The sequence below is a fragment of the Drosophila montana genome, unplaced genomic scaffold, assembly GCF_035044405.1.
Source record: "Drosophila montana isolate Dmon_TW-CO22-7 unplaced genomic scaffold, ASM3504440v1 contig_1264_1, whole genome shotgun sequence".
Taxonomy (NCBI): domain Eukaryota; kingdom Metazoa; phylum Arthropoda; class Insecta; order Diptera; family Drosophilidae; genus Drosophila; species Drosophila montana.
In genome coordinates, this window is record NW_026996243.1 from 765,585 (window position 1) to 791,835 (window position 26,251).

The 26,251-nt window shown below is 38.4% G+C and overlaps 2 protein-coding genes and 1 long non-coding RNA gene across 4 annotated transcripts in view; 2 read left to right on the forward strand and 1 right to left on the reverse strand.

The window, feature by feature from the left end:
- Octbeta3R (Octopamine beta3 receptor) overlaps nucleotides 1-26,251 on the reverse strand; it is a 48,158-nt gene that overhangs the window by 11,385 nt on the left and 10,522 nt on the right. For both annotated transcript variants that reach the window (XM_064679211.1, XM_064679202.1), the window contains exons 2-3: nucleotides 4,368-5,382; nucleotides 1,197-1,397 (exon numbers count right to left, since the gene is read on the reverse strand). In XM_064679211.1, coding sequence (XP_064535281.1) covers nucleotides 1,197-1,397; nucleotides 4,368-5,026 — 860 coding nt within the window. In that variant the 5' untranslated portion in view covers nucleotides 5,027-5,382. The remainder of the gene's footprint in view (nucleotides 1-1,196; nucleotides 1,398-4,367; nucleotides 5,383-26,251) is intronic.
- Hug (Hugin) lies at nucleotides 9,944-13,677 on the forward strand. Its single transcript, XM_064679750.1, has 3 exons — nucleotides 9,944-10,190; nucleotides 11,768-12,026; nucleotides 13,214-13,677. The coding sequence occupies exons 1-3, from the start codon at nucleotides 10,107-10,109 to the stop codon at nucleotides 13,411-13,413; spliced, it is 543 nt and encodes a 180-aa protein (XP_064535820.1). The 5' UTR covers nucleotides 9,944-10,106; the 3' UTR covers nucleotides 13,414-13,677.
- On the forward strand, nucleotides 23,334-24,204 carry LOC135426241 (uncharacterized). The gene is made up of 2 exons (XR_010435877.1): nucleotides 23,334-23,638; nucleotides 23,687-24,204. It is a non-coding gene; the product is annotated as an uncharacterized LOC135426241 (long non-coding RNA).

The window sequence follows — 26,251 nt, forward strand, 5'->3', positions numbered from 1 at the left end:
TAAAGCTTTGAAAAAAAGTTTGAAGCAAATTTGACAAAACTTAAGACTTCGCCTAAAATTCTTTGAATCGCATTTCTGCCGAGGGAGCTTGGATTCTGCGAAAATCCATCCCCCATTTTCACCAAGGAGGAATGCATTTTTCGAAAAGTGTCAAACACCCCTTAAACGAATTTAAACAAAGATCTTCGAAAATGAGTTTGAGGACGATCGGACAAACAAAAAAGTTTAACACAAACGTTTTTTCGCGATTTTTCCACACATGAGGGTAGAGTTTCCCGAAACCCCGTCGTAACGTGCACCTTCATCACACAAGGTAACTACAGTGAACATTTTAGCTTCCTAGTTCTTACGGTTTGGGAATGCATTGATCACCAATCAGTCAGTGAGTCAGTCAGTCAGTCAGGACAAACAGTTATATATATAGAGATGATGTGGGCCATTCAGTAATTTGAATTATTCGAAGAGCATCTGCTGTATTATTAAAATTGCAGGCTAAAACTTCAAGTAGCAGCTTTTAAACTTAAGCTGATCAAATGAGAAATCATTTTGGTTACTTATACACGATGCCCATTCATAATTTATGAATCGTTTGTTTATTGAAGTTTCACGGGAATTTCAATGAGAAACATTAATTAATTTGGTTCAATTCCTTTCACGTTCTCTTTGTTTTTCTTGTTGCTCTTCTGTTTTGTATTTCGTGTGTTTGCGTGTTTTGCCGGAGCCTTTGAAAGGTGTGTGAAATATAAATTAATTAAAACAGACAAACAAAGGCTCCAGTGGCCACTGGGCATTCGCCATTGTTGTTTTTTGCCCAGTTTTGCGTCCCAGCTGTTGGGGCTTCCGCTTAGGCCACGGCTCCAATTAACAGTTGCAGGCTGTAGGGCGGGGCCAGGAGGCGTACGTGGGTGCCCACAAGCCAAGCGGCCCATTGGCCATGTGCAAATCATTTGGGCGGCATTCATCATACGCCCCGGCTTAATATTTGCTTTTGATGTGCGCGCCTTTCACAGTAATTAATCGTTTCTCATTCGCAACGCGCAGTGCTTTGTATTGAGAGCGAGATTGCGGCTACAGGAGGCAAGATTAATGGAGGTTCTATTTAAAGCGCCTTCAGTTACATGCATTGGCGTTTTAGATACGAGTTTTTCGCTGCCGCTGGGCAGCAGGGCTAGAGATGGTATGGGGTATGTACTCACCTATCCACTGATATGCAGCAGAGATGCAGTATGCTCGCCGTGGAAAAATATACGTCCAGACTGTTGTACACGTTGCACATGAACGGCCCGAACATCCACTTGCCGCCAGACAGTTCCACGGATGCGTTGAATGTCATTGCGCAGAGGGCGACCAACATGTCGGCCATCGCCAAAGATACAACAAAGTAATTTGTTATAACGCTGCGAATAAGAAAAAAGAATCGCTGCATTAAATGAGCATTGTGGAAAGATAAACCACCAGTCAGCAACCACCAACTGCCAGCGGACAAGCCACAACCCGCCAACAGCGGCCCACACAGAGGAACCCATGTCAAGCGGATGACATTGCATTTGCTTGCAACACAACAGCACCTCTCACTGGCATTTGGCCTCATTGCTTTGCATTACATTCCATTTCTCTGCTGCAGAGCCAGCAGCTAGGTCACCTTTATGCTGCAATTTCACTATTTCCTTGAGTGTCATAAGCCATTCGGCTGACTAGGCAGCTGTCGCCTCAGCAATTTCAGTGTTATCTATCAGTACCAAATAATACTATCAAATCTAAAAGCTGACGCAAGACATCGTAGCAAGTATTAAAAAGCAATTTGTAGTCATATGTTATTAAATTATTGTACTGATCATAACGTTTAATCGCACAAGCAAAAAAAATTAATTTTTTTGTCAGCCTTTAATGTTATTTTGTTAATTTTGTGATTTCATTTACAGCTCCGAATATCACTAGTCTTTATTGTAATATGTTACATTCACATTCTTTTTAACTGCGAAGAACAGCAATTGGACATAATTAGAAGAAAAGCGCTTAGATTGAGAACATTTTGACATACAAAATCGATTTATGACACAAAATTTATATTACCCAATTAACCTTTTAAGAAGAATTAAAAGGTTATAATTAGTAAATATAGATATAATTCAAAGTATCTATTGATACCAAACTACTTTCTATTCTGCTTGTACAACGGCAGCATATTTGTTTTTTTACAAAACGTCACAGCGGAGCTGCCTAATTTTTTTCAATGTATCAAGAATAAGTTTGAATTAACTTTCATTTGCTCTTTTAAATTAATACAGTTTGGAGACTGTTTGGTAGTTAAAATGGCACGTATTAATAAAGTTCAGCCATTAACCAAAATTCATGACACTTTGGCCTGCGCACGCACATCCATTAATACATTTTTGTCGCCCTTGATAGTATGCTAAAATGTTGTGCTTTTCTCTTGCTCTCTTTCTCTCTCTCTCTCTCTCTCTCGCTCTTGCCTTTTCCTTGCCATCATCGTGTGTCATATTTAAGTTCGGTATGGTTTATTATTCCTCTTTTCGCTCTTTTAAATTGCATTTACGGGTATGTATATAATTTATAAAAGGCTCCTCTTTTGCAGTTTGCCGTTTAACCCTGAACCCATTGAAAACGGGTAATAAGAGTTAAAAGGGTATGTGTAAATGTATGTAACTGGCAGAAGGACGTTTCTTCCACTCCATCAACAGCTGAGTTAATTTTTGTATTTCCGTATGTTTGAACGGCTCGATAAGATCCAGATACTTTGAATTTAGAACGTAGGTCCTTCGAGTGCACGACAAGATCAAGTTTATCATCGAAAAAAATGTTTAGTGGTATACTTTTGGGCTTGGGCCGTGGAGCTAGAGTCTTGAACTGTGTGTGTGTTTGTGTTTGTGTGTATGTTTATAAGGAAGCTAGATTATGGGGTATCTTCTCCACCCTCCCGACTAGAGCACTGTTCCATTTTAAACCCTTGCAGAGGATATTACAATTTTGTTTCGATATCTATATAAATGTAAATTTATATAAATGTAAAATCCTATCAACATCCGACCACTATATCTTTTAGCTGCCATAGGAGCGATCGTTCAAAAATTAGGTTGTTGTATTAAAATATTTTTAATAATATCCAAAAATATTAATAGCTTGGCATTTATTAGTTTCATTGTGCTCCTTATATACATGCAAAATCGTATCAGCATCAGACCACTTTATCATATAGCTGTCATAGAAACGATCGGTCGAAAATAAGGTTCTTGTATGAACAACATTTTGTTTTTCCTTAACCATACTCGGCATTAACCATTTTCCTTGTGCTTCTGAAATACGAGGAAAACGTTATGAGCATTTTGAAAGGCTCGGTCTGCAAGGGTATTTAATCTTCGGCGTTTCGAAGATAGCTCTTCTTTCTCTTTTATACTGTTACTGGTGACTGCACTATACATTGGTAACGGATATGGGGAGAGACTAATTTCACCAAGGCACGTTATCAAAAATGTTGGCAACACAAAAACACACGGAAGACATTTCTAAAAAAACTAAAACTTAAACTTAAACAAATTTGACTGACTTTTTAATGCCAATATAAAACCTAGTATGGCAGATCTCTCTTCCTGTATTTTGACAACTACAGGCAGGCCACGAAAAGTGTAGAGTTTAAGAAGGCGGAAGACCGAAAATTTAACTTTAAATTAAATTAGAAAAATCTAATCAAGTGTTTACTTAGTTTGGTGATTAGACCGCAACAAGCACTTTAGGGATTAGCATCTTTTAGGATCACTCGATAGTCAGAACCGGGGCATCATTGCAGTGGAAATGACAGTTTACTTGTTAACAATTTAAATTGTAATGATTTGTTATTAATTGTGCGGCTTTGTATGTTTTTTAAGTTACAGCGGGTATTTTTTGCTGTGATATATAAAACTGCGAATGTCAAGTGAAAAAATTGCGCGCGAGGCTTGGGGCAGGCTAGCATAGATGAGTGGGTAATATTTGATCGGCCTTACCAAAATGCACGCGACGTGAAATGCTAATATTGAAGTATTTCTCTGAAATATCTTTTTGACTCATCCAATATTTGCCGATTCGTTCCTTCTTTCTTTGCGATTTTTCCATAAGCTAAGTTACACGCTTCCTTATTCTCACTCTCAATTTGTCGTTTCCTTTCACTTACCCTCAGACACATTTTCACATTCGAAAAGTGAAATTGACTCTTTAATTCGCAATCTAGCACTATTTAATATTGCCTTTCTATGCGATTCTCATTAAAGTAAATTGCTAAAAATGCTATTCAACAGCTTTTTTTAACTTGAGCACGTATGAGTTAAGCCAACTCTACTCTACTCTACTCATGCAAAGTGCACTTCACTTACCGCAGTTTACGATTGCGTTGCACCGAAATGATGACCAATGCATTGCCCAGCACTGCGGCCAGGATAATTGACGAAAAGATGAAGCCCTTGAGCAGCAGCAGCGACGTGTCCAGCCAACTGTCTTCGAATTGTTCGCTGCCTTCAACCACACTGCTGATATTGGCATTCGCGTTACCCGTTATGTTGCTGGCGACGGTCGAGAACAGCTCCAGGGCAGTTGCTGGAGATGATGGCAGCGAGGAAGAGGCGGCGATGGCGGACGATGATGTTGATGATGCCGTTAATGACAGCGAAGTCAACGAGGCGTCCACAAATTGCGATGGTGTTCGCAAAGTTGTTGTTGATGTTGTCAATGCAGTTGTTGTTGTTTTTATTGTTGTTGTTGTGGATGCTGCTGATGTTGCTCTCAGCGCTTTTGTTGCTGAAGTAAGCAGCAGGTTGCTGCCGCTGCCACTGCTGCTGCTGCTGCTATTAGTAATTGCTGTTATTGTTGTTGTTGCCGTTGCGTTTAAGGCTGCACCACCAGCTACAAGTATTGCCATCGATTTGGTAGGCCTTCTCGTTGTTGTTGCCGTGGCTGTTGTCGTTGCTGTTGAAGTGGACAACGCCGCTGCTCTGATGGCAAAGCTTGGACTGTGATGAACTTTAAGCGTTGACATTATTTCGATTTACTGTTGCGCTGATTAAAACGTCGCTTGAAGTTGGTTTGCTTGCTCGGACGATAATCACTTTTCGTTCGCTCACATAATTGCAATTTGCAATGCAAACAAGCGTCGGGTCAGAGTTCATCTTTATCCACAGCCTCATCAACTGGCAATGCTCAACGGCAGCGTCAACAGCAACGTCTTCGTCGAGTGTTTGCCTAGCGCTCTGCCAGAACGCGATGCCATCGCCTGCTGGCTGCTTGTTGCACGTTCCTCGCTTCTCGCTGGCGTCTGTTTGAGTTGCTTGTTTAAAAAAGTTGGCTGCGCTTTGCTTCAAGCGCTCAAACGCTCAACATTCGACGACCAACCGTCTGTAAATGAATAATGAAATAGTTTATGAAATAGGCCAAGCCACAGAAAATGTCTAGAAATATAGTCTAAATAAATGTAAAATTGGACCACATTTAAAAGGCATAACGTTTCCTGGTTATTTGATTACCCATACAGTGCTCTGCATATCGATGCGACAGCAATTTCTTCGAGCTCTGAAGCTGCCTGTTGCCGCTTCGTTACCAGCGCTGCCACTTGCTCTGCCCTGCTCTCACTTGCCTCCTGCCCAGCAAAGCTACAGAAATATATTGCGCATACGCTATGTGAGCAGTTGGCATGCATTTTATTTAAAAACAGAGGAACACATCTGCATATCCTTGACGACAGTCATCAGTGCTGCTGAGATGCTACGCTAAGGGACTGCCTTCTAACTTAAATTTTCTACGACGAACTCCCATGGGAAATACATATATTTACGTGTGCAGCTTTGCTAAATCCTATCTTTTAAAGGATGCACTTCTGTTTAATGCATGTTAATGCATGCTTCAATATTTTTTGATGAGTTGCCTCTTGGTGGTAACAAAGAGGGCAAGTTTTGAACTTGCTGTGAGTTCCATAATATCGATGGATTTCAAATTTTCCATTCCATTCATTTTCATTCAAATTACATGTTTTTAAATGCTTGTACTTATATATCCGTGTATATATTTAATGTGTTCATTTGTGAATATGTGCATTTCTTAATATTGAATTAGTCTGTCTGTAACAACAATCGGTTGGCAAAAAGTGTTCTTTATTATTTGTAAGCCCTTAAAATGTTTGATTATGGATGCAAGCTAACTGTCTAAGAAAATTAGATATTATATTAGCCAGAAGCATTCCTTGCTAAACTTCATTTTCCGCTGTATAGTTGTTTTAAAAACTCGCTTAGTTGAATAACTTATCTACCGGAAAGGACATCTATATATTAATGTGGCTTTTAAGAAAGTGCCATTGGCAACTTTATTTTGCGCTTTCTCTTTTTAGTTTCTATAGTCGGTTTATTGAAATATTAAAGTTCAAATGCCCTTGGCAGCCACATAAATTGTTAGCTATAAGTTTGTGTCAGTTTGTTAAAAGGAAAATAAGTTTTTGCTGCCCTTCAGTATTTTGATTTCAATATTTTTTAAGGATTTATTAGAGTGGTGGTACACACACACACCGCAAATGTGGAAACCGATAAAAATTGAGTCCTTGCTTGCTCACAGTGCTATTATCCTTGTTAGCTGCGTCGTCCTTCGTCTGCCAGTTGACGTTGACTTGTTTGCTTAACTTAGCCTCCGACTCAGACTCTCAGCCATGCACTGTCAGGATTGGCAACTAAATATTTTAATGTTCGGATTTCGCGAGGATAACACAGCACATCATTCAACGAAGGGCCACTCGCACACCAGCTAAAGGACAAGCCATTTATAAAGCGGTTTTAAAGCAGTCTAAGTGCGGCTGCAACTTATAAATTTTATGCACTATTGCTTAGTGGCCGTTTGACATACAGCTTCTTTTAATATCCTGGATAAGTTGCCATTTTGCCTAATCTTTCTGGCCATTGTGGTATAATTAATGCCTTCAAGTGCCTCGTGTTGTCAGTGCGTTGTGCTGCCGGAAATTGTATAATGCCGCTTCCCTTCCGGCTGCAAAGTTACGCTTAAACGCAAAAACCAACAGGCTCTAGCTTATTGGGTACTTTAGGTCGAGTGGGTCAACCAAGAGTGCGTATGGGTCAGCTAGGGCCGGAGCGGGGCCCCCGGTCCAGGCGCCGAGCCGTAGCCGGATGCAAAGTGCAAACTTCAAAGTGGCGCGCACAGGACACTACATATTCAATTAAATCCGTACCCGGCAGCCAATGAGCCAACCGACTCACAAAGGAAGCGTGCATTTTATGTAAGCATGAAGGGCAACCAGCCCGCCCCCGATCACCGCATGTAAGAGGCTTAACGGCTGCTGGTAAGCAACGCACAATTGATAAAGTCCTCGAGAGCAACTCATCGTACACATACTAATTGTAAACATTGTCTATTTAGTGAAGGGAAAAGAGAGCGACATTAATTTCAAATGCCCCTGCAAGAGAGATTTTCAATTGTTATTGCAGTCAGCGTTCACCGAACGGTGATGTTTGAAATGCATCAAGGATAGGAAAATAGGGTCAAACTTTGTGAACAGAACATCAGCTCAAGTTAATTATTTACTGCCAGTAATTTACCAGCCTTCATACAGCATCTTAGATGTCTCATTAAATTGTTATTAAATTTACAACGTTGCATCAATAAATAAAAGTGTCCATTGTATTCCACAGAAGACCTTTTTTATTGATTTGCTAAATAAATATAGGTCGCAATGGAGGGTGAACTGGGCTGGGTCATGTTTGTCTAAATTCAGAGAAAAAAAAAATAAAACATTTTACTTGTCGAAGTGAAACAGATGAGACACCATTGCTGAAATTTGGCATGTGCGCGATATAGTTGAAAACGTAGTAAAATAAAAACAAGGAGTATTTCAACCATGAGATATCTAACTCCCCGCGCCAGGAGATCACAAGGCTGAAAAAATCACAAGGCTTTACCATTAACAATAAGTTTTTTATAATTTTAGAGCGGGTGGGATGGAGAAGAGGTATCTAAAAAGTGAAATATTTTTAATCTGTAAATATCATACCATATTTTGCTCTTATCAATTTCGAGTTATGCTTAATAAACCTCGATTATTATCGACATTATGAAAATAGGCAGTAATATCGAAATCATCAACTTATTTTGCGTATAGTAAAGGAGAATATATATGGGATGGTTTTAATAAGCACTTGAGTTCTTTTAATTCTGCATATTTTATTTAAAGTGAATGACCATAAGCCTAAAATTATTTTGCAATATTTCAAAAAAACAACAGTGAATACACACATTTTACATTGACTCTCAGGCTCAAACTCGATTCTTCAATCTTATGTTCTGTTGCAGGGTTGATGTGATAAAGGATTATAACATTACCAAATAAGTATAATAGCAACATTTATTTATTTTGACTGATAACGTTCAGTAACAAGGCAGACCAATAGACCGTACATGACTAGATCGACTCCGTTCGCCATCCCGATTAAGAATATATACACTTAATGGTTCAGAGATGCCTTTTCATCCTGTTACATACAGTTGCCCATTTTGCCCATTTCAATGGGTTCGACGTACATATATAAACCGAGCAAGGCCGAACTACGCCCAGTGTTTACTGATGGATTGACAATGTTTAATTGAGAGGATTCTCATCGTGTATGTTGCTAACTGCTATGGTCCACAAGAAGCCAGATTTCAGCCCCTGAATGCTGTTGTGTCTACGTGTTAAGATTTCTGTGTTCAGTGATTGATTTGCCAGTTGAAATAAAAAATTTGTATCCCATTGAGACGGGCAGTTGACAGCTGACACTCAGATCAACAAGAACGTTTGTTCTGGCCGGGACTTAAACTGCCAGTCGGCCAGGTGCGCAGCTGTTTACCCAACAAATTAAAGTTAATGCGGCTCAGAAATAAGCCCCCTGACATCGAGCACTCCAATCCTTTCCAGCCAAATGGCAACGGCAAACAAGCGCCAATCCCCCGCTTAGACACGTTGTGACGACAACTGTCACCATTTAAATAGGATTGATCGATTGGCATTGGCATTGTCATTGCTGTTGCCGATGTATTTGTTGTTGTGCTTCTTGTTGGGGGCTGTTTGTTTTTTACGCACTTTCATTTGCATAGAACAGCAAATAAGGATACCGTCGATTTGGCCACCTGCTGGGCAGTGCACAGTGTTACGAAAAGTGTAAACAAGTTTAATGAGGTATAAATATACCAGTTAGATTTATTTTATTCCAATTTTTATTCCTGAACTTTTTTTATTTTTCAAATTTCAAAAATTATAATTAATTATAGGCTGAAAATAGGTTGTATATTTTGCAGCTCTAACTTTAAGGCTCTGGTATATTTGGCATTTAAATTAAATTGAAATTTGATGAAGCTACAACTACAAAATTATTGCAACTCTTGAGTCTTTGTCTAGCATATATCTAGCATATATTCATACCTACAGCCACCTGATCGGGTCTATATTGTGGACTGTATTTTAATTTCGTTAAAGCATTCAGAGAAACGCCTTTCAGCTAAAATGACCGGTGTTGGATTTAGGGAAACAATTTTACCTTTTATATCATAATAAGCTGATACCGGGCCTGAGTCTGTATAATAGCTGGCAGCATTCTAGCCTGACATACACTGATGTTATCCCATTCAACTATTTGCCGCATCCTATACGTGTAAGAGAGTCGGCTTTTGTCTGCTAAATTATTTAGGTTTCGGGCACTGTGTGGCTGCTGCTGTGCAATTGCGGGACAAATTGTTAGCACTTCCGTTTTGGCTTTGGGATTCCGCTTGTTTACGGCCAACCAGCGGGCAGTAGCTATCGCCTTTGAGCCGGCATTAGGGGTACATAACAAATCATTTAGTGGCTGTCATTCAATGGCATTATTATTCTTACAAAAGGCTTGAGGCGATTGGCTATAAAAATTGCTGCGCTTCATGGTGGTAGCATTAGTTCTCCTGCGGCCGTAACGCGTTGCGTATCAGACCCAAGCTCAACTCAAGGAAATAGTGTCCAGTGCCGTGTCGTGTGTCCTTTGCGGCGCCCCTAAAAAACGAAACGCTTTACGCCTGAGTTGGCCGAGCTCGCGTTGTCAGCAGCCAGTAGCCTGCCAGTTATGTATAGACTAAGTAATTGCACATTGCTGCTAATAGCAGCATCCTGTTACCTGGTCTATTCCAGCCAAGCCAAAGCTTTGCAGGTGAGTAAGCAGCCAAGTTGTGAAAAGGTTAGACAACGGAGCTTTCCAAGTACCACTTAATTAGTTTTATTTGCTACTGTAAGGATCCAAAGCACCCTAACAAAGCTGCCAAACTATAAGTCATGCAATTGCCATAACAAGGCAAACTGTGCGCAAAAACTTTTGCAGCGGTCGTTTTCGTTTGCGGCTGCTTTTAGTTTTTGGATATTGGCGGCTGCATCTCGAAGCAATTTCCGACCTGTCATTGCCACTTTTCGGGTCGCTAATTGTTCGCCAATGCAATCTCAATTCGGTTTATATAAGTTATTTCCATTAACTGACAGTACGCCTATCTTTTAATTTCCTTTAAAAATTATTTTAACTAGTAAAAATATATCCGAGCCCATAAGATGATCTTGACATGCCCGTCTGTCCGTTTGCATGAGTCCGTCAATCTCGGGAACTACTCTCGTATATTATACGCAGGACGAATTTAATATTTTTATGTCCTCACCCTTCCATAAATAATATTATTTAACATAACTCTAGAAGATTCCCCAATAATTGAAAAATTCAGAGCCTCGCGGGTTCATTACACACACTGTGCGATATCAAAGCCCTGAAAATTGCTTAAGGGTCGGACTGTACACATCGAAGCTATTAAAGAACACATTTCACATAATGTGGGAAGGAGAAGGTGTGCGAGTATTGTGTGATTGTGTATTCATGTATTGAAGAAATTTATGTTTTTGGAAAAATGCATCACTTTTCTTCTACAAATACATACATATGTATGTGCTAGTCAGTTATTTGATTATCCGAAGCACTACGTAACAACTTTTATTTTTCTCTATGTAAGCACGAAAATTGAGACCTGTGCATACCCGCATCAAATAGAAATAAGGATATCGCGAAATATAGATGTGCCAAATTGGGAATGTCCCGTTTTTGTATAATATATACAACGGTGTATAAAACGAATAATCCGACGGTGAGGGTATTTTACGTGTATTAGAAACTTTCTTTATGAGATTCTGTTAAGCTTAAATAAAATCCTTCCAGTAGCTCATGCGTGTATATTGTTTTATTTGACTTTGCCGTTTCATGCTTGCTAAAATATTAAGTTGTTGACTTAATTTAATTTTACTTTAGTTTATTTTACTTGTCCCTCAGCATGCGTATACAGCTGTATTATTGCGTTTGAGTTTGTAGCCAAGATACAATTTATAAGCCGATTTAAGGTGTTGGCATTTCAATTCACATTGAGTTGTCTAATCAAGCGGCACACGCTGCCTGTCATGCTGTAAATTGAAACAATAAAGTGCTTGACTCACACATAACACCCACTCATAAGCATACACGCACACCCACTGAGAGCTCGGAATGAGTACGTTGTGTGTGTGCAGCTCACGTATGCGCATAAATAGGCAGCATAAAAATAACTTAACACGTGTCGACAGTTTGAAAGGCGCCAGGAACGATATCGAAAGCCTTGCTGCCGCAGGCGAAAAGGCCTCGAATCAAATATTTCAAATATTTTTGTTGTTTTCTTTGGTGTTGTGTTTCTCATGCCGCTTTGTGGCACTTCATTTGCGCAGGGCACAAACAAACTGGATTTACCAAATCGCATCAGCGGAATCAGCGTCGGCTCTGCCAGTGCGGCATCTGCGGCGGAAGCTCGCCACAAGCGCGCAATGGGTGAATACAAAGAGCTAAACGACATCATTGACGAGCTGGAGGAAAACAGTTTGGGGCAAAAGGCGAGCGGGGCAGCGGCGCCAGCCCAGACGCAGGAATTCGACCTGGATAACATGCCGCCGTTGGCCTACTACCTGCTGCTGCAAAAGCTTCGCCAGCGTGAGTATTGAGCGCATCCTGCGTATGAGTAATGTGTCCTTATGACAACCACCTATGAAAGCATTTTTAATATGCTCTGCTAGAGATTACTCGAAAATTGATTCTTTCCTGAGAACTTTTCTTTGGTTTTAAAGTTTATTAATTGCATGTGCAACATTCGACTTTTCTTCGAATCCCCAGGCATTCTTACTTGGAACTCTCGAAATATTTTGTAATTTTTTATATCGATTTTTATTTTCACATTTATCAAAAAGTTTTCTTTATAAATATTTTTATACCCTTGCAGAGGGTATTATAATTTGGTCGTGAAATGTGTAACGCATAGAAGGAGACATCTCCGACCCCATAAAGTATATAAGTATATTTCTATATACTATACTATAATATATATTCATGATCATAATCAACAGCCGAGTGGATATAGTCATGTCCGTCTGTCCGGCTGTCCGTCTGTCTGTTTCTATTCGAACTAGTCCCTCAGTTTTAAAGCTATCTTTATGAAACTTTGCAGAAGTGCCTCTTTATGTTGCACGCAGAACATATGTCGGAGCCAGCTGGATCGGACCACTATATCATATAGCTGCCATTGGAACGACCGGTCGAAAAGTAGGTTCTTGTATGAACAAAATTGTTGTTTATCAAGATATCTTGACCAAACTCGGCATTTATTAGTTTTACTATGCTCCCCATATATATGCAAAATCTTATTAACAGCTGCCATAGGAACGATCGGTCAAAAATTAAGTTCTATGGAAAATTTTTCTGTTTTTCAAGATATCTTGAGCAAACTCGGCATTTATTAGTTTTACTATGCTCCACCCATTTTGCAAAATCTTATTTACATCGGACTACTATAACATATATCTGCCATAGGAATATATCTGCCATACAACATTAAGTTGTTGTATGGAAAACTCTTTTGTTTTTCAAGATAACTTAACCAACTCAGCATTAACTACTTTTCCTGTGCTTCTTAGATACGGGCAAGGCACTGTGAGCATTATGAAAATGTTAGGTCTGCAAGGGTATTAAATCTTCGGCGTGCCGAAGATAGCCCTATTTTCTCGTTAATTTTAAGAAGTGTTATTAGAACTGAACTAATTGTTGTTATAGTTGATTTAGTAAGAGAATGTGTACCATTTTTATGTAATTTGTATTCTTCATCTTCTTGGTTTTTGCTCCTGCAGTGCAAAGCAGTAGCGAACCAACGTATCGCGTGCGGACGCCACGGCTTGGACGCAGCATTGACTTTCAGCAACTATTGGAGAGCCGGGCGGGCAGCGAGGAGGCAACTGGCGGGCAGTTTGTGTCGCGCATGATGAAGAAATCGGTGCCATTCAAGCCACGCCTGGGCAAACGTGCTCAAGTGTGCGGCGGCGGGGATTAAGCCATGGCAGTAGCAGTTACAGTATCATCAACGCGACTAGGACGAACGGCAAGGACGAAACCTTGAGCAAGGTTGAGGCCAACCATTGGCGCTTTGCCAGCTCCCCTTTAACTACTCACATAACGCCCCAAAAATCGACGAAAACAAATAATCTACTTATCCTATAACATTATATTTGTATAGCTAGGCCCAAGTTTTGAGAAGAATTCTTATATGCGACAAACTATATGTTTTAATAAATTGCAGACCCTTTAAAAACTTTAATTCTTGCTCATGTTGTGGGCGCTTGTGCAATAATATCGAATATTGCAACTATTTGAATAAATGGAAAAAGGCAAATACACATTCAGATGCCACTAATGAACAACCAACTGAGGAAGTCGCAGGTTTTCCGTATCTGTGTTTTATTTTTGGCCGGGCAAAAGTTAAATTAATCAAAATTTCATTAATCGATATCAAACGACAATATTCCGTATAATATGAAATGTGCGGCAACAGCTGCTGCGGTGACATTTGCATTCCCGACATCAGGCATTGGGCACGGGATAGTCGGCATGTGTTCGGTGTGGCAGCTGAGGCATATGACCTTTCCCCAATTTCTGCAATTTGGTTAACCAAAAGCTGGTGGCGTTATTCAGCCTGATCAAGCATAATTAATATTGAACTGCTATTGCAAATTTCATATGTATGCGCACACTTTATAAATACAAAGCTGTCAACTGTGATTCTCATTATCATAATCTGCTTTAACATTCAACAGTGCTAATTGGCAACTACTTAGCAACGTTACGTATGTATAAAGAGCTTAACCGTTCGATTTCATTTATTATGAAGCAAAGCTAACTTTGTAGAAATTTTTACTTGGACAGATATATAATATTAAATATACAATATTGAATATATAGAATATACCTTGCATGTACATATGTGTATACAATTTGAATTAATTTATTACGTAGCACTACTCTACATGGAAAGATAAATATTATTGAATATTTAATATGTAACATAAAGACTATCTAGCCTTGTCCATCTGCTCCTTTGTCTGCCCCTTTGTCCGTCTGTATGACCACGGAAACTACAAAAGCTTTAAAATATACATTCTCGCAAAATGAGAGACTTATTTGTCTTTCATATCTGCCCCCATTTCCTTAAGTGAGTTCCAATTCGTTATGTAGGTTCTTTTTATTAAGATTAATATTAAGATTAAGACTAAGTATCTTTGTCTTGTTAATTTAAACTCAATTTCAGTGGTTACAGGGTATACCACTTAGTTGTTTGGTTATTTTGTATGCCCTGAACCCATTGAAAATGGGTAAAAAGGGGTATCATGTATTTGTGCAAATTTTTGTAACAGGCAGAAGGAAGCATCTCCGACCCCATAAGGTATATATATTCTTGATCAGCATCAATAGCCGAGTCGATTTAGCCATGTCCGTCCGTCTGTGCGTCCGTCTGTCCGTCCGTCCGTATGTATGAACGCAAGGATCTCAGACCCTATGAGAGCTAGAACTTGAGATTTTAGCTATATGTCCTCCTAGTTCCCGCGCAGATCGATATTCGATAACTTGCCCCGTTTCCATGAATGGATAAAAATCGATATCGAAATTCTGTTTTTTGAGCAATTTTGGTATATAATAAAAGCTAGAATCACCAATCATGTAGCTTCTAGAATAGTATATATATATATCAGTATCTTTCATATTATACCTATCACCACCTCCCCGCTACTACCTCATACCTATAAATCAAGTAAAAACACCAATTCATACTGCCTACCAATAAAAGCCACAATTAAATGCAATTGACTTTTTGAGAATACCCAAATATTCTATAACACAATTAGATGTACTGTAGAAAATTTCATCAAGATCGGTTAAGAAACACATAAATGATTATTATTATTATTATTTATTTATTAATGGTCGACAAAACGAGTGTCTTCCTAATTATTCAATACATTATATATACAGTTATGAAAAATAAATGCTAAAAGCCTAGTTAGAGAACACAAATTTCTAATAGCATCACCGACCGATGGAGGTGTTTTATTTGCAAGTTTGACCAGATGTGCCCCTTTTCACAGCTAATTTTGTCAGTGACGCTATTAGAGCCTACATCTAAGTAGGAAAAAAGTGTTCTTAAGTAAAATTAAAAATAATCTTAATATGCTATATTATTTAAGAAAACACCATAAATAGGAGAAAAAAAGTAATAAGATTGTTAATAAATTAAAAAAAACGTGTTTTGACTTTTCTCGTATCAGCGGCAACAAGCGCAAATTCCAAGAATTTACGTATACATGTAACACATACACGCGCGTCTTCTTTGAATTCTATCAACAGCATTTCAATTGCGATTGTATTGTTTTCTGTGCTGGTATTTTAATTCGTTTTGTTTCTCATTAAAACTCAATTATTGGTGAGGCTGTTGTATAGAGGCGGCGGTAAGTAGTGCGGTCTGTTGCGAGTTCGAACCCTATCGAGGACTCTAATTTTTTTTTTCGCTGTTGTGGCTGTTGAATAGAGTCGGCAGCAAGTAATGCGGTCAGTTGCGAGTTCGAACCTTGCCAAGGGAACTTTTTTTTTTGTTTAATTTAAGCAAACGAGCGCGTAGTGCGATCTGCATTTCTAGCTCCCCACTAGAACCTCTTACTTGTTTTAATTATATACATTTTAAAAAAATAACTCGCCAGGTTTTTTTTGAAGATTTTTTTCCGTTTTTTTTCCGCGTTTTTCATTAAAACCAATGTGGGTTTGCGATTGACGAACTCATTACATTTGGCTTTGAGAATATGTTTTCTATGGAAAACCAAAATGATAAAATTGAATTTATTATTGTATGTTGAATTTTACTTTTTTTTTCGCATATTTTGCTAACCGTCTACCCAAATAATAGGTGGAAAAAGAATTAATAAAGCTGTTCAAATGTACAAAGTAAGAAAAAACAAAAATGTTTGTGTGTTAGTATTTCTAAATATATAATTTTTGTCCTGTCGATTGGTGATAACGCACAGCCCAAACCATTATGTGATGGAAGTGTACGCTATGACGGGCATTTAAAATATCGCCAAAATCGGCCAATCGCAAGTATAGAAAAATCGTTCAACGTGAAAATTCATTCATACTGGTTTCCCACTTTTCGCAATATCCAACCATTCTTAAATGAAAAATTAGGGTCAAAGTTTGCATTAACGAATGTTTATTTTTCGGCTTCAAACCTCACACCACGTGACTAAAATGTTAATTCCAAATTTTGATGCCTTATTCGATGGACTTCAAAGTTATTCTCAAATATCTATGTCTCTTAAATATTTCTTGAGCAAGTACAAATAATTTACATTGTCCAGGGGCAGGAAATAGGTGAGTAAGAGATACTTGCAAGTGGGATTTCCCAAAAGCTCTCTGCCTTAGGGTGCAGCTTCATCAGTTTCTTAGCTCTTACGGTTTGGGCTGAGCATTGACTACCAGTCAGTCAGTCGATCAGTGAATCAATCTACAGTTTTATATATTGAGATGTATGCTACTCTATGTCTGCGAATGCATGTCTATATATATGCAGGCATTTTATATTGGGGTAGATATAAATTAGTTTCGCTTCACCTGCAACTTGTGGACAACAATATGAATATAAGCGTCTTATTGCTTTCCTATCTTGTATATCACTTGTGCTATTATTGGGTATAAGGCATTACGCTTTAAAAAAAAAATTACTAGTAATTATAAAGATATATATTTAACCCAATCACTTACTTATGCAATAACAATTGCTCTTTACATTGCTTATGAAATTAAAAGATGAAACTTGTGTATTTTGTCTCTACCCCAAGATCAATTACGGAGTATTTCCTAGGTCAGTACTCTGAACTTGTGCCTTAATCCTGTTTAAAATGAAATTAAATTTGTATGTAATTAAATGACCATATTAACTTACAAACAAACTTTCATAAAAAAACATGTATTTAATTTCCATTTAATAATTATTTTACAAATAATTTCCAATACAGACATTCGACGTATTTTTTATTAACCAGTCAAATTAATATTTGCAGTACCGCTGTAAAGGAAAAACTGCACTGGCTCTTAGCTCATATTTAACATAATTGCAAAATGATTATGTTAATCTCACGCAGTATCTGTGTGCTTTTTGATAAATATATTGATTTTAGTTTGCAAGATAAACATTATATACGTACTATGTAGTTCTCTGCTCGTTATATAATACACGTCGAATGCAGAGTTTTAAAATTTATGGTAATGACGCTCAAGAAAATTTCAACTTAAGTACGAGTACACTCGACTTAGCATAAATGCACATCGATTTAGAATCTTGACTCGGCAGCAAAGTGTGCAGCTGAGCTGTTTATACAATGGTTAAGTGTGGTGCATGTGGGTTAACCTAATGGAACTGCTGTTCAGTTGCTTCGCTTGAAAATTAAAATTTGCCAAATGTAAGACTCGTGTGCTGCTGGAGAGCCCCTTCGGCTGCTGAGGCAGCTGCTTGTGCAGCAAGAGCTTGAAGCACGTCATTAGAGACTCTGCACGCGCCAATTAGTTGGATGCCAAGGGGTCAGAGCTTCGAATTACAATTAGTCAAAGCCGTAGTCGTTGTTAGTTGATTATAGGGTGCCATTTGGTCAAAATGCGGGCGTTAAAGGTTAGCGGGTCATATTTATTCACTCTGTCTCCGGCTTGAGCCCGACAAATGTATGCCAAATGCCGCAGACGTCACGTAACTATTGAGCCTCAATAAACGAGCAGCCTATGGAGCACCTAATAGTATTTATATATCTAGTTGAATCGTTTCTAAAATGGCGCTAATGGGCACGCAAGGCACACAGATATACAAACAGCGCATGTTTACGCTTACATACATATACAAACCGAGATATTGAAACATTACAACTGGAAAATGGTAATAAATTTTGGACTGCCTCCTGGGCAAAAGATGGCTGCGACGGAGACACGCTCACGGCTTGGGCCGGAGATGGCAGGAACTTTGCATGATGGCCGTAAATTTACAGCTGGGTCGTTGCGTAAGGTTAAGCGGGCTCGACATCAGCTGGTACTGTGCCTGTTTCCTGTCTGCTACGTGGCACACACATATCCGCACCGACATACAAGAGTAACATGATAAGTTTTGGTGTGTGTGTGTGTGTGAACAAAATCACTTTGCCTGATTAAATGACGCAAACCAGCAACAGCAGCAGCAGTAACAGCAGAAAAGACAGCAGCAGGAGCAGCAAAAGTAGCAGCAGGAGCAGATATTCAGTTAGCATGCACCTTGGCCAAAATGAATGCCAGCCATTACGGTGAATTGTTAAAAATGCCTGGCTAATATAACCCTAATATGAGAGAGCCTGCTCAGAATGTGCATTCGACCCTTATTTATTGTATTTAAGCAACTGATTTAAATTGATGGCCACATTTGCCAAGTCTGCCAGCGTGCCGCTTGCCACTCACTTAATCAAATTTCAGCCATGCAAAAAGCCTTCAAATTGGCTTTGTGTATGCCACTTTCGTAAAAGAGGTTATTTATTTCATTTCTCAGCCGACAAGCCGCGCATTTATGGTTTGATCACTATCCCCCATGCTGCTTCTACCTACACAATACCCGCATAATAAGAAATATTTTAGTAATTTGTGCACCATCTTTTATTTAATGCCAATGCAAGTGCCCTCTGCGTGATGCGTAAGATCCGACAGATATCGTCGCTATGGCAGTCAATTAACGGCAAGAGATTTTACTTTTCCTTAGATCTAATTCGTATAAATTCATCTACCACATTTACAGCTATTTTTTTTTTAAATATCTATCATATGGCAAACATTTCAAACGCAAAGTGCAATTAGGTCATTAGCACGAAAATAAATCATTTAATAGAACTTATCTGTGTATTCTTTTTGTTGATAGAGCATAATTTTGGAAGGGCTGATAACTTGCTAAGCAAACACGAGCGCTGAACTCTGAATTGGTCTTAGCTTCAAATAGTTAAGAAGTTTCTTCTTGAAGGGAGGAAAGGAACATGATACATATATATATATATTCATATTCTAAGTAAACAATAATATATATTCTTAGTAAACAATAACGGGCCGAATATGTGTGCTTGTTGTGGTAAATTATTATATTTTTGGGCTGCGGCTTTACGTTTAAAGAATAATGCTAGTTTATTTAATCATGGATGGTTATTTTCCTAGTTTTTTTTTTGGATATTTGTAACAAAAAGAGAATAAACCCCTTAATCGCAAAGCAGGTTTCAGTTTTTAAATAAACTTCAGAAAGTCAACGTTTCGTATTGACTTTTAGCTCACAGGGTCCTTTTAGTTATGTCTTCTTATTTGCTATAAGGTTTCATTGAAAATGCTTGTAAGCCCGATAAATGTACCAAACCAAAATCTAGAAATGCTTGCTTCAAAGTGCTTTCCGCACAGTTGCAGTAATAAGAACAGCTATAGAAATAAGTAAGCTTTTTATAGTCGGGAATGACTGACTATAGGATATTTTGTAATCTAGCTTCAAGCTGCCTTTCACAACCTTACGATTCGGCTGTGTGTCTTCTTCCATTTGTCTCACGCCAATGGAATTCTTGAATTATAATATGTCAGCCAAATGTGTGAATATACCAATGACGTAGCAAAAGGCGATATATTGTTAATTTGTTGATAATTTACGAGAAGCCATATATACACTTTGGTGTATCTAGTTTAAAATATTTAAAGACTGTTTTAAAATTTTTTTTTTTAAATGAAATAGAGAGAAGAGTTTTAGAAAAAAATAGTTTTGTTTGAAAATGCTTCCTTCCTCACATACATAAAGTTGTATACCCTTTTTGTCCACCCTCATGGGTTCAGGGTATAAAAACAACAATAACAGTTGCAATAGCTAACGACAGGTAGAAGCCTTTGGCACTTAGCCATATAAAACTTTAACGAACTTTTTTGTGCTCTATTCACAAGTTGTTCTTGCTTTCGCTGCTGGTTTGCATTGTGAGCTGGTTCGTTTTAAAATTGCAAATTCAGCAGCCGCCGTACGACCACACAGACACACACACACACACACACACACACTAACACACACACACACACACTCACACACACACTCACACACACACACACACACACACACACACATGAGTATTAAAATACGGCCACTGCTGTGAGGAGCTCTTCCGGCGGTTGCCAGGTCAGCCACACAGAGGCGAGCTAAACCAATTGAAATTCGAATTTTGGAAATGCGGACAATAACATGGCTTTGACATTGGTAGCTGCAATCCCCAATGCCATCAGCAGTTGTCGACATTGCTAGCATTGCGTCAGCGTGGCAGCATAGCATGCAACACTTAGCGGCACCACGAATGACTTTGCATATTTTCGCTGGGGATGCAGGAAGTTGCAAAATCAGAGTCTGCACATTACTGTGCGTGACAGCCACTTTTGACAAGGCCATCAATCATCAATTTTGCCAAAACAATTTGACCTGATGGGGCAATTGCTATGCCTTGGACTTTGTTTTATTTGTGTCAATTAGTCCAAACATTTGGCGGCAAATGTGGCGAAGCAGGCAAATAAGCAAATTACTTGCCGCAACACTTGGCATACAACACCTAAATAATGCCGCAACCTGCAATCAGATAAACTGTAGAGTCAGAGTCAGAGTTAGAGTCAGAGCCAGAGACAAAGCCAGAGTCAATGTCAATGGATATCAATAGGTTGGCTCCGAGGCGTTTCAGCCAGTCAGCCAACTGGCTGCTGCACTTGCAATTTCAAGGAAATCGTTTTCAATTACGACAGTGGTCTGGCAACTATTCCAGCCATACCCTTGCCCTGTCTCAGCAGTGTGAGTGACAACCAGGCTGGCAGTCAGGCATTCTGCCAAGGAAATCGATGATTGGGCTTATAAATAAATATTTGTTCGATTTCATTGGCTAACTGCTGCTTCTGCAGAAATCAGTTTACTGCTGCTGCACGATGTGTGTAATAAAGCACACACAAATCAAATTCGTAGTCATGCCCTGCCCCCGCAAATGTAATGCCCAAAAGATCATTGATTGTATTAGTGTCGTGTGCTGTTCCCGAAGCCATGGCTCGCAAAAGCAGGCGTATTGCATGCTAATCACGTTAAGGGGGGGCTGGTAATGAAAAAATTAAATAAACTGACACGCGAACAGACAAATGATGTAAGCGATACAATAACAAAGAGAAATATAAGTATAGGTATTTATTTTTGTTGCGCATCTGTATATAAATTACAATTTACTTCGAAGTTGAAACATTCAGCGCTAAAACATTAGGAAATATTGATGTTTGATTATGGCGCCCTATCTAATTGTAGTCGCCCAGTATAAACTCATGAGCTCTTTAACATTGCCCTGAAAAAGACAAGTGGAGAAAAGGCAGAAAATATAGGTTAAAAAATAAAACAATTAGCTTTATCTATTTCGAGCGGTGCCTTCAAGCCAGCCAAGCTATGAGTATGGATGGCATTTGTTTGAAATTTAGTTTGTTTCCTCAACAACTAATGTTGTGGCTTTGGCATGCAAGCTGAGTATTCACTTAAAGCGCAAGGAAAGGTCGCAAAGGTAAGAAATATGTTTAAAAATTGTTCAACTTAAGGACAGGGACATATTATTGATACTTAAGTTTAAGGAACATGAGAAACCTCAGATCTAATTAATCGCAAGAAATTGCAACTTCCATCCAAGCAATGCACACTCATTTAGAATTAGAAATACAAAGATTTTTGGCGTTTTTTGCCAAAGCCCATTATTTAATGTTGTATGTAGTTATAAGAGTTTAAAACAGATTTTCACTTTAAAGCAGTTGCTGCTGCCTCTCTAGAAAAGAAGTTAAGTTAAGCCATGCAAAACCAAGAAATAAATAAATAAAAAATTGTCTTTTAATTGTTTGATTTATGCTCTTTTATTAAAATCCTTTTTATGGCTTAGTTTATGTATGTAACCATAACTTACGCAAATCCAAACCGAATTTAATGTTGGACACGTTAACGCAAGTAAATTGTTCATTTTTTAAATTTTCCGGACCTTTTATGGCGCTTTAATTAATTATCGCTTGCTTCGTGATACTAGCAAAAAGTAAATACCTTTGCATCAGCTTAATCACTAGGGCAACGACATGCAACTTCGTATAGCTCGGTACGTGCAAATTACATCCCTATGTTAAGTTCGTTAGTGAAACGAACTATTTGCCACTGCTTGGGACCAGTATTCACTTCGAAAAGGCAGAAAAATAGTTAGTGGCGCACTAAAGGAGTCCAGCACAGGGTATTTACACCGAGAATTGCTCAATTGTTTTTACCCCACTGTGCTTCACTTTATTCGATTGCGGAAATTCGGTAAAATACATAGCCATACCAAAATTAAGACATGTTTGAATAAAGTCTTACTATATATATTTAACTCGTGTTAGTGTCTTTATTGCAGTTATTGTAGTTCGCTTGAATTTTTCCTTTGTTCCACCTTTTATTAAGCTAATATATATAAAACAAAATATAAATTAATACCGATGAAAATCTATTCATTAATAAAAAAAATGTTTTTAATATTGTAAATTTTATGTTACCTTAATAATAGGTTCACCATTTATGACGAGGCTCGATAATATTATAGTCCTTATCTATATTCTGGTATAGTCTCAGCTCATTAAATTGTATATGCCCGAAGGAAGGGTGCATGATAAGAAACTTAAAAGTTAATATGCTTCGAGCTCTTCAATATTGCATTCAACGAATTTAAGTCGAAATAATCCTTAATTATACTTTTATTTTCAAGGCAGTCAATTATATTTTTGGCATATATATATTGTAAGTTTGTGCTCGCCATTGCAATTATTTTGTGTTGGGCGTTACTCGATATTCAGGTTACGTGCCTTTCGTAAGTACCGAGCGGCCTGTCAAATGTCAAATTTAATCACAGCTAATAATGAACATTTCATGAATGAAAATTTTCAACGAAAAACCTTTAAGCCCAAAAGCTACAGCGGTTCAAGGACTGCGTGACAATGGCACATTGTAGCCGAAGGTTCTGCCTATAGAATATTACTGATGGAGCTAATGGCGCACACACACATGCGCGCCCACACATATGTGTAAAGTAAGCACATACGAACAAACATAAAAATACACGCGCACTCGCATGTGTGCCGTAACATTGAACTTCGCCATTCGCTGTCCATCAACAATGAGCTCGCACTGGAATTATTTATAGGTAAGTGGTCCTGCCATTTGGTTGACTCTTCTGATGGACATTTATTAGTACCCGCTACACCGCTGCCCTGGCAGCCGTTCAATAAATTTGCTGCTATTTTAAGCGTCAAGTGCATTTTAATAGGACAACGCGGCGTATGCGTAATTTGATTGCGTGCTAAGTTTAGAGATAATTCTATGGAATCATAAGCAAGTCCACACAGCATGTCACAGTTGGTACTGATATGCATTGATATGGAGGGTTAAAGAGCTGTCAATTAACTTTACATGTTTTTGGTTTTTTGTTTATTGTTATTTTTTGTTTTTGTTTTGGTTGGCTCTGATGAATGGCAATTAGGGCGCAATTATGAAGCTGGTTTTATGCGAATTAACGTGACACTCGTTGGTTGCTTTGGGAACATTTTGCAAGATTTAATTGCTCCTGTGTGTTTTGATGGCAGTCAGCCGGGAGTGTGCGTCTGTTCGGGTGGCAGATTGGCTACTTTTGCAGCATATTTTGCAGCAGTGAAAAGACCTTGGGTAAAATGTGTTAGCGAGCTGCTAAATAAAACAAACTGTCAATTTTAAGAGGACGGCTAATTGCACCGTAAAAAATATTCTTCTCTTGCTAATGAACCAATTTGCGAAAACACTTGAGCTCAATTGGCAGGCCATTGAAGTTAAATGAACTGTTTTGTGAGCTATTTGCACAAATTAGGCGCATGTCAAAAGCAAAAACCAAACATAATGATGGTAAATAAAAACTCAAAGCAACAAACGGAAACCGAAAAATATATAAATATGTAAATAAATAAGAGGAGTATTTTTTTTTTAAATTATCGGCAAATTTTGCTTGTTTAATCCTGCGTTTGAATTTTATAATGGCCAAGTTGGTGAACTGCTTGCGGCGTGTTGCTAGTTTTGTTCGCAGGCACTTTCGATGGCAGTTTTATTGATTTGTTGTTGCCAACTTTTGCTTTACGCGGCTTTAATTTATGGTGCTTTCAGCCCCAACAACACGACCCTGAAAGCAGTGCCAAAAATTTGCATGTGCTGACCAAATTTATTTTGTGTTTCTTTTTTTTTTTCAAACAGACACATATACTGTTTAATTTTGGAGGGCACCGCAAAATTGTCGACCAACAAATTTAAACTGTGCACGCCCGTTTACTTTCCAAGCACTTTGTTATTTATTTATTTTTTTGTTGCTGACTTTTGCATTTAATGTTCATAATTCTCATATTTGAATGTGCTAGCATTATCATAAAACGGTCTATACAAAAACTTTGCAACCAGCGCAAAAAAGTATGCTATAAAAACTGAGCGGCGTTTAGTGGTGTCTAAACCGCACGCGCTAATTAAAAGAAATAACAAAAGCGAAAAACACGCCGAATACAAACAAAGCAGCGACAATAAGTGTTAGCTGCAGTAGTTTGATGTGCTGCCGTTAAAAATAGAGTACAAAAAATAATAGAATCGCGCATACGCCACGTGCCGCGAAAACATGTGCGTGACGCGTAAATTTCTTTTAATTAATTTGCGTGGCCTTTAACCTTAAAAAGGAACCTTGATTAAATGCAGTTCACAATGACTGGGCGCTAGTCTAAAATGAAAGCAATTAGATTTCGCCAAAAATTGCAGCCAGAGCGTAAACAAGGGGATGCCAAGAAACAAGAGCTCATAATTAAAAGTGAAGGATAACAACCACAGCACTGCGCTTAAGGGTGTTATTGTGATTAGGATTGACAAGAATGCCTTGTATAATATTTTGTGTGAAAACCCTGAAAGAAGTGCTCCACAATTCTGCTGATGATTATCAACATTAGCTCCACTAGTTTCTATATTATATGTCTATAATTATTATTAAAAAATTTGTAGTTATTAATTATAATTTTGTCACGAAATACGACACTCATAAAAGCCTCCCAGCTATATCAACTCATACAATACAATACAAATATATATAAGTATATACTGTCGAAAACGTATGCTAAGCTCTATAAAATCCCCGACAAAGTTATAACTACATTTACAAGGATATACAATTTGCGATTGGAAAGGTTGATAAGATCAACTTGACAGCCTGACAGTGATTGCTCGGCAGCACTACTTCAAGGGCTCATTAAATGTATCACAAATATAATATCGATAAGTTTAAAAAATTTAAGTTAAATTTTTCTTTTAGATACTTAAAGTCCTTCAAATGCTAAGCACTTATGCCATTTGTTGGGTCAAGTATAAATGTGCTGGTTGAGTGTCTACTCCCACATACATGCGCGCGCGCATACTCACTCGCATACGTTTGCCTCCACTTAATGTGGAAGCAGCCAAGCGTTAAGAGAAACGTCAAGACCTTAGGGCTACTCCAAGTGAGCCAAGACCCTTGGGTACTCTACTTATTTACACAAGCGAAGTGTACATATTGTCAGATTTGAACAATTATTTGTAGAATTATGAGATGTACAAATGTAGCTGTATGAATTTCTAACCCACAAAAGGCCAGGCGAAGTCACGTGTTGGTCTGTCAGTTGTGTCCTTTGAACGAATCACAGCTAATGACGGGTCGTTAGCCGCCAAGTTGATCCAACTGGGACACAACGCCAGTCACGTATTCTAATTTAATTTCTGCTTTACT

Coding starts and splice junctions, on each gene's coding strand:
- Hug (XM_064679750.1), top strand. CDS start 10,107: ATGTATAGACTAAGTAATTGCACATTGCTGCTAATAGCAGCATCCTGT. Junction 10,191..11,767: donor GCCAAGCCAAAGCTTTGCAG/GTGAGTAAGCAG, acceptor TCATTTGCGCAG/GGCACAAACAAACTGGATTT. Junction 12,027..13,213: donor GCTGCAAAAGCTTCGCCAGC/GTGAGTATTGAG, acceptor TTGCTCCTGCAG/TGCAAAGCAGTAGCGAACCA.